This window comes from Pleurodeles waltl, chromosome 3_1, assembly GCF_031143425.1.
Source record: "Pleurodeles waltl isolate 20211129_DDA chromosome 3_1, aPleWal1.hap1.20221129, whole genome shotgun sequence".
NCBI lineage: Eukaryota > Metazoa > Chordata > Amphibia > Caudata > Salamandridae > Pleurodeles > Pleurodeles waltl.
This window is the reverse complement of record NC_090440.1, coordinates 1,467,202,988-1,467,223,375: the sequence shown is the minus strand read 5'-3', so window position 1 is coordinate 1,467,223,375 and position 20,388 is coordinate 1,467,202,988. Positions and strand designations below refer to the sequence as shown.

At 47.8% G+C, this 20,388-nt stretch overlaps 1 protein-coding gene across 1 annotated transcript in view; it reads left to right on the top strand.

The window, feature by feature from the left end:
- Window positions 1-19,644, top strand: part of MCM6 (minichromosome maintenance complex component 6) — a 74,154-nt gene extending 54,510 nt beyond the window's left edge. Inside the window, exon 17 of the mRNA XM_069225075.1 lies at window positions 19,081-19,644. Within this exon, the coding sequence (XP_069081176.1) occupies window positions 19,081-19,197 (117 nt within the window). The 3' untranslated portion in view covers window positions 19,198-19,644. The remainder of the gene's footprint in view (window positions 1-19,080) is intronic.
- The last annotated feature ends 744 nt before the right edge of the window (window positions 19,645-20,388 follow it).

Sequence of the window (20,388 nt, the reverse complement as noted above, 5' to 3'; positions counted from 1 at the left end):
AAGCAAAGATGGTATTACAACTCCTAGGCATGATGTCATCATGCATAGCCATTGTCCCAAACGCAAGACTGCACATGAGGCCCTTACAACAATGCCTAGCATCACAGTGGTCTCAAGCACAGGGTCACCTTCTAGATCTGGTGTTAATAGACCGCCAAACTTACCTCTCGCTTCTGTGGTGGAACAACATAAATTTAAACAAGGGGCGGCCTTTTCAAGACCCAGTGCCACAATACGTAATAACAGATGCTTCCATGACAGGGTGGGGAGCACACCTCGATCAACACAGCATACAAGGACAATGGAACGTACATCAAACAAAACTGCATATCAATCACCTAGAACTTCTTGCAGTTTTTCAAGCACTAAAAGCTTTCCAACCAATAATAGTTCACAAATACATTCTCGTCAAAACAGACAACATGACAACAATGTATTATCTAAACAAGCAGGGAGGGACGCACTCCACGCAGTTAAGCATGTTAGCACAAAAAATTTGGCATTGGGCAATTCACAACCAAATTCGCCTAATTGCACAGTTTATACCAGGGATACAAAATCAACTCGCAGACAATCTCTCTCGAGATCACCAACAGGTCCACGAATGGGAAATTCACCCCCAAATACTGAACACTTATTTCAAACTCTGGGGAACACCTCAGACTTGTTTGCGACAAGGGAGAACGCAAAATGCCAAAACTTCGCATCCAGATACCCACACAAACAATCCCAAGGCAATGCCCTATGGATGAACTGGTCAGGGATATTTGCTTACGCTTTTCCTCCTCTCCCTCTCCTTCCTTACCTGGTAAACAAACTCAGTCAAAGCAAACTCAAACTCATATTGATAGCACCAACTTGGGCAAGGCAACCCTGGTACACAACGCTGCTAGACCTATCAGTGGTACCCTGCATCAAATTGCCCAACAGGCCAGATCTGTTGACACAGCACAACCAAAAGATCAGACACCCAGATCCAGCATCGCTGAATCTAGCAATCTGGCTCCTGAAATCCTAGAATTCGGACACTTACAACTTACCCAAGAATGTATGGAAGTCATAAAACAAGCAAGAAGGCCATCCACCAGGCACTGCTATGCAAGTAAATGGAAGAGGTTTGTTTGCTACTGCCATATTAATCAAATACAACCATTACACACAACTCCAGAACATGTAGTGGGTTACTTGCTTCACTTACAAAAATCTAACCTAGCTTTCTCTTCCATTAAGATTCACCTTGCAGCAATATCTGCATACCTGCAGACTACCTATTCAACTTCCCTATATAAAATACCAGTCATTAAAGCATTCATGGAGGGCCTTAGGAGAATTATACCACCAAGAACACTACCTGTTCCTTCATGGAACCTAAATGTTGTCCTAACTAGACTTATGGGTCCACCTTTTGAACCCATGCACTCCTGCGACATACAGTTCCTAACCTGGAAGGTGGCATTTCTCATCGCCATTACTTCCCTGAGAAGAGTAAGCGAGATTCAGGCGTTTACTATACAGGAACCTTTTATACAACTACACAAAAATAAAGTCGTCCTAAGGACCAATCCTAAATTTTTGCCAAAGGTTATTTCACCGTTCCATCTAAATCAAACAGTGGAACTTCCGGTGTTCTTTCCACAGCCAGATACCGTAGCTGAAAGGGCACTACATACATTAGATGTCAAAAGAGCATTAATGTATTACATTGACAGAACAAAGAACATCAGAAAGACTAAACAACTCTTTATTGCATTTCAAAAACCTCATGCAGGAAAACCAATTTCAAAACAAGGTATAGCCAGATGGATAGTTAAATGCATCCAAATCTGCTACCTTAAAGCTAAACGACAGCTGCCCATTACACCAAGGGCACACTCAACCAGAAAGAAAGGTGCTACCATGGCCTTTCTAGGAAACATCCCAATGCAAGAAATATGTAAGGCAGCCACATGGTCTACGCCTCACACATTCACCAAGCACTACTGTGTAGACGTGTTATCCGCACAACAAGCCACAGTAGGTCAAGCTGTATTAAGGACATTATTTCAGACTACTTCCACTCCTACAGGCTGATCCACCGCTTTTGGGGAAATAACTGCTTACTAGTCTATTGCAGAACATGCGTATCTACAGCGACAGATGCCATCGAACTGAAAATGTCACTTACCCAGTGTACATCTGTTCGTGGCATCAGTCGCAGTAGATTCGCATGTGCCCACCCGCCTCCCCGGGAGCCTGTAGCAGTTTGGAAGTTACCTTCAATTATTTATATATGTATCATCTCAACCTTAAATAAGTGCATACTTAGTCACTCCATTGCATGGGCACTATTACTACAATTCAACTCCTACCTCACCCTCTGCGGGGAAAAACAATCGAGGATGGAGTCGACGCCCATGCGCAATGGAGACAAAAGGAGGAGTCACTCGGTCCCGTGACTCGAAAGACTTCTTCGAAGAAAAACAACTTGTAACACTCCGGCCCAACACCAGATGGCGAGCTATTGCAGAACATGCGAATCTACTGCGACTGATGCCACGAACAGATGTACACTGGGTAAGTGACATTTTCATTTCTTAGTTTATTTTAAGAACCACAGGTTCAATTTCTACATGTAATATCTCATTTGAAAGGTATTGCAGGTAAGTACTTTAGGAACTTTGAATCATTACATTAGCATGTATACTTGTTACATAAAACACAAGCTGTTTTAAAAGTGGACACTTAGTGCAATTTTCACAGTTCCTGGGGGAGGTAAGTTTTTAGTTTTTGTCAGGTAAGTAAATCACTTACAAGTCTCAGGGTTGGGTCCAAGGTAGCCCACCGTTGGGGGTTCAGAGCAACCCCAAAGTTACCACACCAGCAGCTCAGGGCCGGTCAGGTGCAGAGGTCAAAGAGGTGCCCAAAACGCATAGGCTTCAATGGAGAGAAGGGGGTGCCCCGGTTCCGGTCTGCCAGCAGGTAAGTACCCGCGTCTTCGGAGGGCAGACCAGGGGGGTTTTGTAGGGCACCGGGGGGGGGGGGGGGGGGACGGGACACAAGTCCACACAAAGTACACCCTCAGCGGCACTGGGGCGGCCGGGTGCAGTGTAGAAAAGTGTCGGTTTTCAATGGAAATCAATGAGAGATCAAGGGATCTCTTCAGCGTTGCAGGCAGGCAAGGGGGGGGCTCCTCGGGGTAGCCACCACCTGGGAAAGGGCTTCCTGGGGGTCACTCCTGCACAGGAGTTCCGTTCCTTTAGGTGCTGGGGGCTGCGGGTGCAGGGTCTTTTCCAGCCGTCGGGAAATGGAGTTCAGGCAGTCGCGGTCAGGGGGAGCCTTGGGATTCCCTCTGCCGGCGTCGCTGTGGGGGCTCAGGGGGGACAACTTTAGTTACTCACTGTAAGGAAATGCCTCCTTGGCATGGTTGCCCCCTGACTTTTTGCCTTTGCTGATGCTATGTTTACAATTGAAAGTGTGCTGAGGCCTGCTAACCAGGCCCCAGCACCAGTGTTCTTTCCCTAACCTGTACTTTTGTATCCACAATTGGCAGACCCTGGCATCCAGATAAGTCCCTTGTAACTGGTACTTCTAGTACCAAGGGCCCTGATGCCAAGGAAGGTCTCTAAGGGATGCAGCATGTCTTATGCCACCCTGGAGACCTCTCACTCAGCACAGACACACTGCTTGCCAGCTTGTGTGTGCTAGTGAGGACAAAACGAGTAAGTCGACATGGCACTCCCCTCAGGGTGCCATGCCAGCCTCTCACTGCCTATGCAGTATAGGTAAGACACCCCTCTAGCAGGCCTTACAGCCCTAAGGCAGGGTGCACTATACCATAGGTGAGGGTACCAGTGCATGAGCATGGTACCCCTACAGTGTCTAAACAAAACCTTAGACATTGTAAGTGCAGGGTAGCCATAAGAGTATATGGTCTGGGAGTCTGTCAAACACGAACTCCACAGCACCATAATGGCTACACTGAAAACTGGGAAGTTTGGTATCAAACTTCTCAGCACAATAAATGCACACTGATGCCAGTGTACCTTTTATTGTAAAATACACCACAGAGGGCACCTTAGAGGTGCCCCCTGAAACTTAACCGACTATCTGTGTAGGCTGACTAGTTCTAGCAGCCTGCCACAAACCGAGACATGTTGCTGGCCCCATGGGGAGAGTGCCTTTGTCACTCTGAGGCCAGTAACAAAGCCTGCACTGGGTGGAGATGCTAACACCTCTCCCAGGCAGGAATTGTCACACCTGGCGGTGAGCCTCAAAGGCTCACCTCCTTTGTGCCAACCCAGCAGGACACTCCAGCTAGTGGAGTTGCCCGCCCCCTCCGGCCAGGCCCCACTTTTGGCGGCAAGGCCGGAGAAAATAATGAGAATAACAAGGAGGAGTCACTGGCCAGTCAGGACAGCCCCTAAGGTGTCCTGAGCTGAGGTGACTCTAACTTTTAGAAATCCTCCATCTTGCAGATGGAGGATTCCCCCAATAGGGTTAGGATTGTGACCCCCTCCCCTTGGGAGGAGGCACAAAGAGGGTGTACCCACCCTCAGGGCTAGTAGCCATTGGCTACTAACCCCCCAGACCTAAACACGCCCTTAAATTTAGTATTTAAGGGCTACCCTGAACCCTAGAAAATTAGATTCCTGCAACAAGAAGAAGGACTGCCCAGCTGAAAACCCCTGCAGCGGAAGACCAGAAGACGACAACTGCCTTGGCTCCAGAAACTCACCGGCCTGTCTCCTGCCTTCCAAAGATCCTGCTCCAGCGACGCCTTCCGAAGGGACCAGCGACCTCGACATCCTCTGAGGACTGCCCCTGCTTCGAAAAGACAAGAAACTCCCGAGGACAGCGGACCTGCTCCAAGAAAAGCTGCAACTTTGTTTCCAGCAGCTTTAAAGAACCCTGCAAGCTCCCCGCAAGAAGCGTGAGACTTGCAACACTGCACCCGGCGACCCCGACGCGGCTGGTGGCGATCCAACACCTCAGGAGGGACCCCAGGACTACTCTGATACTGTGAGTACCAAAACCTGTCCCCCCTGAGCCCCCACAGCGCCGCCTGCAGAGGGAATCCCGAGGCTTCCCCTGACCGCGACTCTTTGAACCTAAAGTCCCGACGCCTGGGAGAGACCCTGCACCCGCAGCCCCCAGGACCTGAAGGACCGGACTTTCACTGAAGAAGTGACCCCCAGGAGTCCCTCTCCCTTGCCCAAGTGGAGGTTTCCCCGAGGAATCCCCCCCTTGCCTGCCTGCAGCGCTGAAGAGATCCCGAGATCTCTCATAGACTAACATTGAAAACCCGACGCTTGTTTCTACACTGCACCCGGCCGCCCCCGCGCTGCTGAGGGTGAAATTTCTGTGTGGACTTGTGTCCCCCCCCGGTGCCCTACAAAACCCCCCTGGTCTACCCTCCGAAGACGCGGGTACTTACCTGCAAGCAGACCGGAACCGGGGCACCCCCTTCTCTCCATTCTAGCCTATGTGTTTTGGGCACCACTTTGAACTCTGCACCTGACCGGCCCTGAGCTGCTGGTGTGGTGACTTTGGGGTTGCTCTGAACCCCCAACGGTGGGCTACCTTGGACCAAGAACTGAACCCTGTAAGTGTCGTACTTACCTGGTAAAACTAATCAAAACTTACCTCCCCTAGGAACTGTGAAAATTGCACTAAGTGTCCACTTTTAAAACAGCTATTTGTCAATAACTTGAAAAGTATACATGCAATTTGATGATTTGAAGTTCCTAAAGTACTTACCTGCAATACCTTTCGAATGAGATATTACATGTAGAATTTGAACCTGTGGTTCTTAAAATAAACTAAGAAAAGATATTTTTCTATATAAAAACCTATTGGCTGGATTTGTCTCTGAGTGTGTGTACCTCATTTATTGTCTATGTGTATGTACAACAAATGCTTAACACTACTCCTTGGATAAGCCTACTGCTCGACCACACTACCACAAAATAGAGCATTAGTATTATCTATTTTTACCACTATTTTACCTCTAAGGGGAACCCTTGGACTCTGTGCATGCTATTCCTTACTTTGAAATAGCACATACAGAGCCAACTTCCTACATTGGTGGATCAGCGGTGGGGTACAAGACTTTGCATTTGCTGGACTACTCAGCCAATACCTGATCACACGACAAATTCCAAAATTGTCATTAGAAATTGATTTTTGCAATTTGAAAAGTTTTCTAAATTCTTAAAAGTCCTGCTAGGGCCTTATGTGTTAAGTCCCTGTTTAGCATTTCTTTTAGAGTTTAAAAGTTTGTAAAAGTTTGAATTAGATTCTAGAACCAGTTTTAGTTTCTTAAAAAGTATTCCAACTTTTAGAAGCATAATGTCTAGCACAGATGTGAATGTGGTGGAACTCGACACCACACCTTACCTCCATCTACAGATGAGAGAGCTAAGGTCACTCTGTAAACTAAAGAAAATAGCAATGGGCCCCAAACCTACCAAAGTACAGCTCCAGGAGCTTTTGGCAGAGTTTGAAAAGGCCAACCCCTCTGAGGATGGCAACTCGGAGGATGAAGATAGTGACTTGGAGGGAAATTCCCCCCCTCCAGTCCTACTTAGGGAGAGCAGGGCTTCTCAAGCCCTGACTCCACAAATAATAGTCAGAGATGCTGGTTCCCTCACAGGAGGGACCAACAACTCTGAAATCACTGAGGATAACTCCAGTGAAGAGGACATCCAGTTAGCCAGGATGGCCAAAAGATTGGCTTTGGAAAGACAGATCCTAGCCATAGAGAGGGAAAGACAAGAGATGGGCCTAGGACCCATCAATGGTGGCAGCAACATAAATAGGGTCAGAGATTCTCCTGACATGTTGAAAATCCCTAAAGGGATTGTAACTAAATATGAAGATGGTGATGACATCACCAAATGGTTCACAGCTTTTGAGAGGGCTTGTGTAACCAGAAAAGTGAACAGATCTCACTGGGGTGCTCTCCTTTGGGAAATGTTCACAGGAAAGTGTAGGGATAGACTCCTCACACTCTCTGGACAAGATGCAGAATCTTATGACCTCATGAAGGGTACCCTGATTGAGGGCTTTGGATTCTCCACTGAGGAGTACAGGATTAGGTTCAGGGGGGCTCAAAAATCCTCGAGCCAGACCTGGGTTGACTTTGTTGACTACTCAGTGAAAACACTAGATGGTTGGATTCAAGGCAGTGGTGTAAGTAATTATGATGGGCTGTACAATTTATTTGTGAAAGAACACCTGTTAAGTAATTGTTTCAATGATAAACTGCATCAGCATCTGGTAGACCTAGGACCAATTTCTCCCCAAGAATTGGGAAAGAAGGCGGACCATTGGGTCAAGACAAGGGTGTCCAAGACTTCAACAGGGGGTGACCAAAAGAAAGGGGTCACAAAGACTCCCCAGCAGAAGGGTGATGAGACAACCAAAACTAAAAATAGTAAAGAGTCTTCTACAGGCCCCCAAAAACCTGCACAGGAGGGTGGGCCCAGAGCCTCTTCACAAAACAATGGGTACAAGGGTAAAAACTTTGATCCCAAAAAGGCCTGGTGTCATAGCTGTAAACAGCATGGACACCAAACTGGAGACAAGGCCTGTCCCAAGAAAGGTTCCACTCCAAACTCCCATCCAGGTAACACTGGTATGGCTAGTCTCCAAGTGGGATCAACAGTGTGCCCAGAGCAAATCAGGGTCCACACTGAAGCTACTCTAGTTTCTGAGGGTGGGGTGGATTTAGCCACACTAGCTGTCTGGCCGCCTAACATGCAAAAATACAGACAGCAACTCTTAATTAATGGGACTAGAATAGAGGGCCTGAGGGATACAGGTGCCAGTGTCACCATGGTGACAGAGAAACTGGTTTCCCCTGGCCAATACCTGACTGGAAAAACTTACAGTCACCAACGCTGACAATCAGAGAAAAGTACATCCCATGGCAATGGTTACTTTAGAATGGGGAGGGGTCAATGGCCTGAAACAGGTGGTGGTCTCCTCAAATATCCCAGTGGACTGTCTGCTTGGAAATGACCTGGAGTCCTCAGCATGGGCTGAGGTAGAGCTAAAAACCCATGCAGCCATGCTGGGTATCCCTGAACTGGTGTGTGTGAAAACGAGAGCACAATGCAAGGCACAGGGTGAAAAAGTAGAGCTGGAGTCTGGAAAAATGGCCCAGCCTACCAAGAGAACAGGAAAGTCAGTTGGGAAACCAACTGCAACACAGCAAAAGAAAGGGAACCTCTCTTCTCAGGAAGAAGTTCTGCCCTCTGAGGGAACTGAGCCTTTGGAACTTGAACCTTATCAGGTTGAGCTCTTAGGCCCAGGGGGACCCTCAAGGGAAGAACTGTGTAAGGGACAAGAAACCTGTCCCTCTCTTGAAGGCCTTAGGCAGCAAGCTGCTGAAGAGTCCAAAGGCAAGAAAAATGGAACACATAGGGTCTATTGGGAAGATGGGCTCCTGTACACTGAGGCCAGAGACCCCAAACCTGGTGCCACTAGGAGAGTGGTAGTGCCTCAGCTGTTCAGAGAGTTCATCCTAACATTGGCCCATGACATTCCCCTTGCTGGACATTTGGGACAAACCAAGACGTGGGAGAGGTTAGTCAACCACTTCTACTGGCCCAATATGTCCAGCATGGTTAAGGAGTTTTGCCTCTCCTGCCCCACCTGTCAAGCCAGTGGTAAGACAGGTGGGCATCCAAAGGCCCCCCTCATTCCACTTCCAGTGGTGGGGGTGCCCTTTGAAAGAGTGGGTGTGGACATAGTTGGTCCACTGGAACCTCCCACAGCCTCAGGAAATATGTATATCCTGGTAGTAGTGGATCATGCTACCAGGTATCCTGAAGCTATTCCCCTTAGGTCAACTACTGCCCCTGCAGTAGCCAAGGCCCTCATTGGTATCTTTACCAGAGTGGGTTTCCCTAAGGAGGTGGTGTCTGACCGAGGTACCAACTTCATGTCAGCATACCTAAAGCACATGTGGAATGAGTGTGGAGTGACTTATAAATTCACTACACCATACCATCCACAAACTAATGGCTTGGTTGAGAGATTCAACAAGACATTAAAGGGCATGATCATGGGGCTCCCAGAAAAACTCAAAAGGAGATGGGATGTCCTCCTGCCATGTCTGCTTTTCGCTTACAGGGAGGTACCACAGAAGGGAGTAGGGTTCTCACCCTTTGAACTTCTGTTTGGTCATCCTGTAAGGGGACCACTTGCCCTTGTTAAAGAAGGCTGGGAGAGACCTCTCCATGAGCCTAAACAGGACATAGTGGACTATGTACTTGGCCTTCGCTCTAGAATGGCAGAGTACATGGAAAAGGCAACCAAAAACCTTGAGGCCAGCCAACAGCTCCAGAAGTTTTGGTATGACCAAAAGGCTGCACTGGTTGAGTTCCAACCAGGGCAGAAGGTCTGGGTTCTGGAGCCTGTGGCTCCCAGGGCACTCCAGGACAAATGGAGTGGCCCTTACCCAGTACTAGAGAGGAAGAGTCAGGTCACCTACTTGGTGGACCTGGGCACAAGCAGGAGCCCCAAAAGGGTGATCCATGTAAACCGCCTTAAGCTCTTCCACGACAGGGCTGATGTCAATCTGTTGATGGTAACAGATGAGGATCAGGAGGCAGAGAGTGAACCTCTCCCTGATCTTCTGTCATCAGACCCAAAAGATGGTACAGTAGATGGAGTGATCTACTCAGACACCCTCTCTGGCCAACAGCAAGCTGATTGTAGGAGAGTCCTACAACAGTTTCCTGAACTCTTCTCCTTAACCCCTGGTCAGACACACCTGTGTACCCATGATGTGGACACAGGAGACAGCATGCCTGTCAAGAACAAAATCTTTAGACAGTCTGACCATGTTAAGGAAAGCATCAAGGTGGAAGTCCACAAGATGCTGGAATTGGGAGTCATTGAGCGCTCTGACAGCCCCTGGGCTAGCCCAGTGGTCTTAGTCCCCAAACCTCACACCACAGATGGAAAGAAAGAGATGAGGTTTTGTGTGGACTACAGAGGGCTCAATTCTGTCACCAAGACAGATGCTCATCCAATTCCAAGAGCTGATGAGCTCATTGATAAATTAGGTGCTGCCAAATTCCTAAGTACCTTTGACTTGACAGCAGGGTACTGGCAAATAAAAATGGCACCTGGAGCAAAAGAAAAGACAGCATTCTCCACACCTGATGGGCATTATCAGTTTACTGTTATGCCCTTTGGTTTAAAGAATGCCCCTGCCACCTTCCAAAGGTTGGTGAATCAAGTCCTTGCTGGCTTGGAGTCCTTTAGCACAGCTTATCTTGATGATATTGCTGTCTTTAGCTCCACCTGGCAGGATCACCTGGTCCACCTGAGGAAGGTTTTGAAGGCTCTGCAATCTGCAGGCCTCTCTATCAAGGCATCCAAATGCCAGATAGGGCAGGGAACTGTGGTTTACTTGGGACACCTTGTAGGTGGAGGCCAAGTTCAGCCACTCCAACCCAAGATCCAGACTATTCTGGACTGGGTAGCTCCAAAAACCCAGACTCAAGTCAGGGCATTCCTTGGCTTGACTGGGTACTACAGGAGGTTTGTGAAGGGATATGGATCCATTGTGACAGCCCTCACTGAGCTCACCTCCAAGAAAATGCCCAAGAAAGTGAACTGGACTGTGGACTGCCAACAGGCCTTTGACACCCTGAAACAGGCAATGTGCTCAGCACCAGTTCTCAAAGCTCCAGATTATTCTAAGCAGTTCATTGTGCAGACTGATGCCTCTGAACATGGGATAGGGGCAGTTTTGTCCCAAACAAACGATGATGGCCTTGACCAGCCTGTTGCTTTCATTAGCAGGAGGTTACTCCCCAGGGAGCAGCGTTGGAGTGCCATTGAGAGGGAGGCCTTTGCTGTGGTTTGGTCCCTGAAGAAGCTGAGACCATACCTCTTTGGGACTCACTTCCTAGTTCAAACCGACCACAGACCTCTCAAATGGCTGATGCAAATGAAAGGTGAAAATCCTAAACTGTTGAGGTGGTCCATCTCCCTACAGGGAATGGACTTTATAGTGGAACACAGACCTGGGACTGCCCATGCCAATGCAGATGGCCTTTCCAGGTTCTTCCACTTAGAAAATGAAGACTCTCTTGGGAAAGGTTAGTCTCATCCTCTTTCGTTTGGAGGGGGGTTGTGTAAGGAAATGCCTCCTTGGCATGGTTGCCCCCTGACTTTTTGCCTTTGCTGATGCTATGTTTACAATTGAAAGTGTGCTGAGGCCTGCTAACCAGGCCCCAGCACCAGTGTTCTTTCCCTAACCTGTACTTTTGTATCCACAATTGGCAGACCCTGGCATCCAGATAAGTCCCTTGTAACTGGTACTTCTAGTACCAAGGGCCCTGATGCCAAGGAAGGTCTCTAAGGGATGCAGCATGTCTTATGCCACCCTGGAGACCTCTCACTCAGCACAGACACACTGCTTGCCAGCTTGTGTGTGCTAGTGAGGACAAAACGAGTAAGTCGACATGGCACTCCCCTCAGGGTGCCATGCCAGCCTCTCACTGCCTATGCAGTATAGGTAAGACACCCCTCTAGCAGGCCTTACAGCCCTAAGGCAGGGTGCACTATACCATAGGTGAGGGTACCAGTGCATGAGCATGGTACCCCTACAGTGTCTAAACAAAACCTTAGACATTGTAAGTGCAGGGTAGCCATAAGAGTATATGGTCTGGGAGTCTGTCAAACACGAACTCCACAGCACCATAATGGCTACACTGAAAACTGGGAAGTTTGGTATCAAACTTCTCAGCACAATAAATGCACACTGATGCCAGTGTACCTTTTATTGTAAAATACACCACAGAGGGCACCTTAGAGGTGCCCCCTGAAACTTAACCGACTATCTGTGTAGGCTGACTAGTTCTAGCAGCCTGCCACAAACCGAGACATGTTGCTGGCCCCATGGGGAGAGTGCCTTTGTCACTCTGAGGCCAGTAACAAAGCCTGCACTGGGTGGAGATGCTAACACCTCTCCCAGGCAGGAATTGTCACACCTGGCGGTGAGCCTCAAAGGCTCACCTCCTTTGTGCCAACCCAGCAGGACACTCCAGCTAGTGGAGTTGCCCGCCCCCTCCGGCCAGGCCCCACTTTTGGCGGCAAGGCCGGAGAAAATAATGAGAATAACAAGGAGGAGTCACTGGCCAGTCAGGACAGCCCCTAAGGTGTCCTGAGCTGACTCTAACTTTTAGAAATCCTCCATCTTGCAGATGGAGGATTCCCCCAATAGGGTTAGGATTGTGACCCCCTCCCCTTGGGAGGAGGCACAAAGAGGGTGTACCCACCCTCAGGGCTAGTAGCCATTGGCTACTAACCCCCCAGACCTAAACACGCCCTTAAATTTAGTATTTAAGGGCTACCCTGAACCCTAGAAAATTAGATTCCTGCAACAAGAAGAAGGACTGCCCAGCTGAAAACCCCTGCAGCGGAAGACCAGAAGACGACAACTGCCTTGGCTCCAGAAACTCACCGGCCTGTCTCCTGCCTTCCAAAGATCCTGCTCCAGCGACGCCTTCCGAAGGGACCAGCGACCTCGACATCCTCTGAGGACTGCCCCTGCTTCGAAAAGACAAGAAACTCCCGAGGACAGCGGACCTGCTCCAAGAAAAGCTGCAACTTTGTTTCCAGCAGCTTTAAAGAACCCTGCAAGCTCCCCGCAAGAAGCGTGAGACTTGCAACACTGCACCCGGCGACCCCGACGCGGCTGGTGGCGATCCAACACCTCAGGAGGGACCCCAGGACTACTCTGATACTGTGAGTACCAAAACCTGTCCCCCCTGAGCCCCCACAGCGCCGCCTGCAGAGGGAATCCCGAGGCTTCCCCTGACCGCGACTCTTTGAACCTAAAGTCCCGACGCCTGGGAGAGACCCTGCACCCGCAGCCCCCAGGACCTGAAGGACCGGACTTTCACTGAAGAAGTGACCCCCAGGAGTCCCTCTCCCTTGCCCAAGTGGAGGTTTCCCCGAGGAATCCCCCCCTTGCCTGCAGCGCTGAAGAGATCCCGAGATCTCTCATAGACTAACATTGAAAACCCGACGCTTGTTTCTACACTGCACCCGGCCGCCCCCGCGCTGCTGAGGGTGAAATTTCTGTGTGGACTTGTGTCCCCCCCCGGTGCCCTACAAAACCCCCCTGGTCTACCCTCCGAAGACGCGGGTACTTACCTGCAAGCAGACCGGAACCGGGGCACCCCCTTCTCTCCATTCTAGCCTATGTGTTTTGGGCACCACTTTGAACTCTGCACCTGACCGGCCCTGAGCTGCTGGTGTGGTGACTTTGGGGTTGCTCTGAACCCCCAACGGTGGGCTACCTTGGACCAAGAACTGAACCCTGTAAGTGTCGTACTTACCTGGTAAAACTAATCAAAACTTACCTCCCCTAGGAACTGTGAAAATTGCACTAAGTGTCCACTTTTAAAACAGCTATTTGTCAATAACTTGAAAAGTATACATGCAATTTGATGATTTGAAGTTCCTAAAGTACTTACCTGCAATACCTTTCGAATGAGATATTACATGTAGAATTTGAACCTGTGGTTCTTAAAATAAACTAAGAAAAGATATTTTTCTATATAAAAACCTATTGGCTGGATTTGTCTCTGAGTGTGTGTACCTCATTTATTGTCTATGTGTATGTACAACAAATGCTTAACACTACTCCTTGGATAAGCCTACTGCTCGACCACACTACCACAAAATAGAGCATTAGTATTATCTATTTTTACCACTATTTTACCTCTAAGGGGAACCCTTGGACTCTGTGCATGCTATTCCTTACTTTGAAATAGCACATACAGAGCCAACTTCCTACACTCACGGTCTCTGAGTCGCCGGAGGGTCCTCCCTGAGGTGTTGGTTCTCCACCAGTCGAGTCAGGGTCGCCGGGTCCAGTGTTGCAAGTCTCACGCTTCTTGCGGGGAGTTGCAGGGGTCTTTAAGTCTGCTCCTTGAAACAAAGTTGCAGTTCTTTTGGAGCAGTGCCGCTGTCCTCAGGAGTTTCTTGTCTTTCTTGAAGCAGGGCAGTCCTCAGAGGATTCAGAGGTCGCTGGTCCCTTGGAAAGCGTCGCTGGAGCAGGGTTCTTTGGAAGGCAGGAGACAGGCCGGTAGGACTGGGGCCAAAGCAGTTGATGTCTTCTGTTCTTCCTCTGCAGGGGTTTTTCAGCTCAGCAGTCTTCTTCTTCTTGTAGTTTCAGGAATCTAAATTCTTAGGTTCAGGGACGCCCTTAAATACTAAATTTAAGGGCGTGTTTAGGTCTGGGGGGTTAGTAGCCAATGGCTACTAGCCCTGAGGGTGGGTAAACCCTCTTTGTGCCTCCTCCCAAGGGGAGGGGGGTCACATCCCTAATCCTATTGGGGGAATCCTCCATCTGCAAGATGGAGGATTTCTAAAAGTTGGAGTCACTTCAGCTCAGGACACCTTAGGGGCTGTCCTGACTGGCCAGTGACTCCTTGTTTTTCTCATTATTTTCTCCGGCCTTGCCGCCAAAAGTGGGGGCCGGGGCCGGAGGGGGCGGGCAACTCCACTAGCTGGAGTGTCCTGCGGTGCTGGCACAAAGGGGTGAGCCTTTGAGGCTCACCGCCAGGTGTGACAGCTCCTGCCTGGGGGAGGTGTTAGCATCTCCACCCAGTGCAGGCTTTGTTACTGGCCTCAGAGTGACAAAGGCACTCTCCCCATGGGGCCAGCAACATGTCTCTAGTGTGGCAGGCTGCTGGAACCAGTCAGCCTACACAGATAGTTGGTTATGGTTTCAGGGGGCACCTCTAAGGTGCCCTCTGGGGTGTATTTTACAATAAAATGTACACTGGCATCAGTGTGCATTTATTGTGCTGAGAAGTTTGATACAAAACTTCCCAGTTTTCAGTGTAGCCATTATGGTGCTGTGGAGTTTGTGTAAAACAGACTCCCAGACCATATACTCTTATGGCTACCCTGCACTTACAATGTCTTAAGGTATTGCTTAGACACTGTAGGGGCACAGTGCTCATGCACTGGTGCCCTCACCTATGGTATAGTGCACCCTGCCTTAGGACTGTAAGGCCTGCTAGAGGGGTGACTTATCTATACCTGCATAGGCAGTGAGAAGCTGGCATGGCACCCCGAGGAGAGTGCCATGTCGACTTACTCGTTTTGTTCTCACCAGCACACACACCCTGGCAAGCAGGGTGTCTGTGCTGAGTGAGGGGTCTCCAGGGTGGCATAAGATATGCTGCAGCCCTTAGACCTTCCTTGGCATCAGGGCCCTTGGTACCAGGGGTACCATTTACAAGGGACTTATCTGGATGCCAGGGTGTGCCAATTGTGGATACAAAAGTACAGGTTTAGGGAAAGAACGCTTGCAGATGGAGGATTCCCCCAATAGGATTAGGGATGTGACCCCCTCCCCTTGGGAGGAGGCACAAAGAGGGTGTACCCACCCTCAGGGCTAGTAGCCATTGGCTACTAACCCCCCAGACCTAAACACGCCCTTAAATTTAGTATTTAAGGGCTACCCTGAACCCTAGAAAATTAGATTCCTGCAACTACAAGAAGGACTGCCTAGCTGAAAACCCCTGCAGAGGAAGACCAGAAGACAACAACTGCCTTGGCTCCAGAAACTCACCGGCCTGTCTCCTGCCTTCCAAAGAACTCTGCTCCAGCGACGCCTTCCAAAGGGACCAGCGACCTCTGAATCCTCTGAGGACTGCCCTGCTTCGACAAGAAACTCCAGAGGACAGCGGACCTGCTCCAAAAAGACCACCTTTATCCAAAGGAGCAGCTTTAAAGACCCCTGCAACTCCCCGCAAGAAGCGTGAGACTTGCAACACTGCACCCGGCGACCCAGACTCGACTGGTGGAGAACAACCAACTCAGGGAGGACCCTCCGGCGACTCTACGACTGTGAGTAACCAAAGTTGTCCCCCCTGAGCCCCCACAGCGACGCCTGCAGAGGGAATCCCCAGGCTCCCCCTGACCGCGACTGTCTGAACTCCATTTCCCGACGGCTGGAAAAGACCCTGCACCCGCAGCCCCTAAAGAAACGGAACTTCTGTGCAGGAGTGACCCCCAGGAGGCCCTCTCCCTTGCCCAGGTGGTGGCTACCCCGAGGACCCCCCCCCCTTGCCTGCCTGCATCGCTGAAGAGACCCCTTGGTCTCCCATTGAAAACTGAAGGAAACCCGACGCTTGTTTGCACACTGCACCCGGCCGCCCCCGCGCTGCTGAGGGTGTACTTTCTGTGCTATCTTGTGTCCCCCCCCCCCCCGGTGCCCTACAAAACCCCCCTGGTCTGCCCTCCGAAGACGCGGGTACTTACCTGCTGGCAGACTGGAACCGGGGCACCCCCTTCTCTCCATTGAAGCCTATGCGTTTTGGGCACCACTTTGAACTCTGCACCTGAGCTGCTGGTGTGGTAACTTTGGGGTTGCTCTGAACCCCCAACGGTGGGCTACCTTGGACCAAGAACTGAACCCTGTAAGTGTCTTACTTACCTGGTAAAACTAACAAAAACTTACCTCCCCCAGGAACTGTGAAAATTGCACTAAGTGTCCACTTTTAAAATAGCTATTTGTGAATAACTTGAAAAGTATACATGCAATTGAAATGATTCAAAGTTCCTAATGTACTTACCTGCAATACCTTTCAAACAAGATATTACATGTTAAATTTGAACCTGTGGTTCTTAAAATAAACTAAGAAAAGATATTTTTCTATAACAAAACCTATTGGCTGGATTTGTCTGAGTGTGTGTACCTCATTTATTGTCTGTGTATGTACAACAAATGCTTAACACTACTCCTTGGATAAGCCTACTGCTCGACCACACTACCACAAAATAGAGCATTAGTATTATCTCTTTTTACCACTATTTTACCTCTAAGGGGAACCCTTGGACTCTGTGCATGATATTCCTTACTTTGAAATAGCACATACAGAGCCAACTTCCTACACAAAACTAGACACGTTATCCACAATGATTGCTTGAAGCAGCTTCGGTTGTAATTGTTGCTAATCTGCTTAGTCTAGCACTAACCAGCATAAGGCAATTACATCGGAGACCGAGACTTCGTAATCGCCGTAATAGATGGCTTATCTGCTTAGGCTCAACTGAGTAAGGCCCACCATCACGAAATGCAATAAGATATTTTGCATACATCAGCCCAAGAGGCATCTTGTGCATTACCTTAACTTGCCCTAACATGTAGTGCACTGCCATTGCATGACCTTTTGACATGAAAATTTGCAAGACAAAGTGCAAAGAACCAACACTGTAATTGCCTACCTGACATACTGTATGAACACTGACAACTATACGTAACCTATAGAACACACTCATGACCACTATGATTCATGTGACATTGTAGGAGTCATGGCTAAATCTTGGGTGCTTAAAACGATGTAAGTAAACTGCTGATTGCATGACTATTTTAGCCAACTTTCATCTTGGGATTAGTTGTGGTAAACAGCATAATTTGTTCATGGCTAACGTTGCAGGTATCCCGAACGTATGGTCTCAAAGCTACCTTAAACGCAGTCAACTGCCTGATACACAGCATGGCAAATTAATCTCGGATCTCTGATAATGGGCCTGATCTAATTGTGGGCAGGCGGCGCCTTGTTCCATCAGAGGGACCGCCCACCACATTTATAAATTACCATCATATAGGTTGTCATTTATAATGAATTAGCATTGACAGCCCTACACACGAGTTTTCTTTATCTAAAAAAAGAAAATTCCGTAATGGGATATTTGTTTTGAAAATAAAGTGTAATTCTCCCCTCCACCATGGGTGCCATCTCTCATGACGAGGCCCTCATTACCATTAAAGGTGACTAACAGTTTAAAAAAAAAAAGTCCGCCCATCTTCATTCGGTGGGCAGACATCCATTTCTGTCAGGTTGCCGGTGGTTTGGCTATGGCGGTATAGTCGCTGCCATATCTTAGCCTATGGTCTGCCTGCATCTGTCTTGCAGGTGGACCATTATGTTGGTGGTATGTGTACTCCGTCGCCAGCGCTAAGGAGTATACACATACGCCAGCATATAAACGAGGCCCCAGTCTCTAATCGTCCCAGTCCATAGTGTGCTCCCTTCCAAAAGCGCTTCAACGCCGCTTCTAGTTAGTAAGTGCTAAATGAAATGTAATTACAGTTTGACAAAATTTTACCTGCTTATAGTAGTACATAGAAGGTAAAAGTTAGTTTGCACTTGCATTTTTAAGGCTTTGTAGACGCATCTAAGTGGTGATAGCTTTTTCCAAAAATTAATTTTTGCCTTGGGCTCCTTTTGTGTAGCAGAATAATTCAGGCGGTATCTTAATTGGCACATTGCAAAATGTCATTTTGACGCTTATTTTCTATCCACTTTGAATGAAGGTCTATGAATGGAAAGCAGGCTTTATTGATCTGGCTTCTCAAATATTTAAGCTGGCATTTAATGCGTTTCTCATCGTTTGAGTAGTAGTATGGTTTTGTATGACTCAAGCATTCATTAACCACCAAGTGTCCCTCTTCACAGTATCGCACCAGACGTGTATTTCTGAGTAACTTCCTGTGACCAAACATTGTTTCCATGGCCCGTTTGAGGAGTTGGAGGACTGTTTGGAATAAACTAAATGATAACTTTTCTAGTGCCGGAAAGCAAATGACACTTTTTTTTATAAAGGCCCTGCAATTGTTTCTCTATGGGAAACTGGAACACCAAATACTTGAATCTGTCAAATACCACAAAGATGCACTCTTCTTTATGTCTGTTTCACCAGGAAGATAGTCCGATTTTTCATAGTTTTCCAGTTAGTAGGTGGGGCGAATTTGAGTTTCAAGCGGAAAGTGTTAATTTAATCTTTTGCTTTTGAAGGCTCTACATAGGTGAGACACTAAAGCCTCAATGCAGTTCTACCTCCTATTTGTGGGCTGTCTGCTTTTGTAATACAGTCCACTTGTAATTCCTTTGCAGTTCTTTTGTTCCAAATGGTAATTTATTCCCCTAATGCGCACAATGATGCACACAGAAGAGGACGGGGATTGACATTCTTTTAGGCCTTATTTGATGAGGAATTTTTTATCTTGCCCTTAAAATATTTTAAATGAGTTATTTTTGTTTGTTGCAGGATCACATTCTGATTGAACTCACTCAGAGTGGACTGAAAGGTGATACGGAAGAGATGGAAATAACAGAAAGTGACCCCTACTTAGTAGTTAACCCGAACTATGTGCTGGACGATTAGTTATTTCATATTGAAATAATGCACAGTTTGACAGTTATGTGGGAGGTCACCATCTTGAGCTTGGACTGTGGTTCGAGTTGCGTCTGTATATATGCCGAGCGTTCATTTTACTTGGATTTTATGTGCCTTTTAAAAGTCCTTCGCTATGGGTCAAACCTTTGAATTCTCATGTATTTAATGGTCTGCCAAAAGAATTATGGAATTTTACTTTGCCAGAATTTAAGTGCTGCCCATGCGATTTGAGTATATTCTTTGTGATGGCCTGCTTGTTACTTTTATGCTAAGGTTTTATGTAAAAAAAACAATTTTTAAGCGGTTCTGTTTTAAACGCTTTTACATTTTTGAAGTCCTTTGTGTAGCTCAAATCTTTCTTCATGGGAAATGTTAACAATTGGATCATACTGTATCTGTTATTTAACAAAAAAAAATAAAAGCTTAGCCACACAATCCAGATGTATTCAAAGGCTGGTTTATAAATGTTTTTGAGGCAAGTGGGCCAACGTTTGAATTTCTGCATTTTACACTAACACTGTTTGATTCTATCTCCCATAGGCTGTTCATCTTTCTACTCCAACATCTCCTTCCACTTTATCCATCCTTGCTATCACTTCTGTTCTGGCTTTACATTATGCAAAATCAAATTCATTACCATGCTCAATGACAGTTTCTTTTTTTTTTTTTTTTATTCCTGTTTTTTTGTTTTATTCATCAGTCTGATAGACTTCAAGTTGCAGATTCCTTACCTTTGAATTTTCCGCAGGCGTCAGACTGGATCTGGAGATTATTTCTTTGAGCAGTATACATGCGCACCGTCAGGTGGCGTTGGTTAACTCCATGTCAGTCATTAGCATCATGGTCTCCGTGATGTCGCGAATGTATATAGGTGTCACCCAAGCACACTGATGTCAGTTCTTTTCTTTTAGCGCCAGCCAACACGCCGATCTGGAGAAAGAGCTACCCTTAGTTGCTTTTTGACTGACTTTTCGTCATTTTGTGTAAAGTTTGACCACCTGGTGCGTCAAAATGTCACCCCGAAGACTGGATTTAAGCAGTGTGACTCCTGTCACCGCATGTCGGTGACTTATCCACACCCCGTGTGCTTGTACTGTCTGGACCACAACCTGAAGTTGTGCTCGGAGTGCCAGGCCATGAACCCAAAGGCTTTGGGGGAGTGGTTCCTAAAGCTCATTG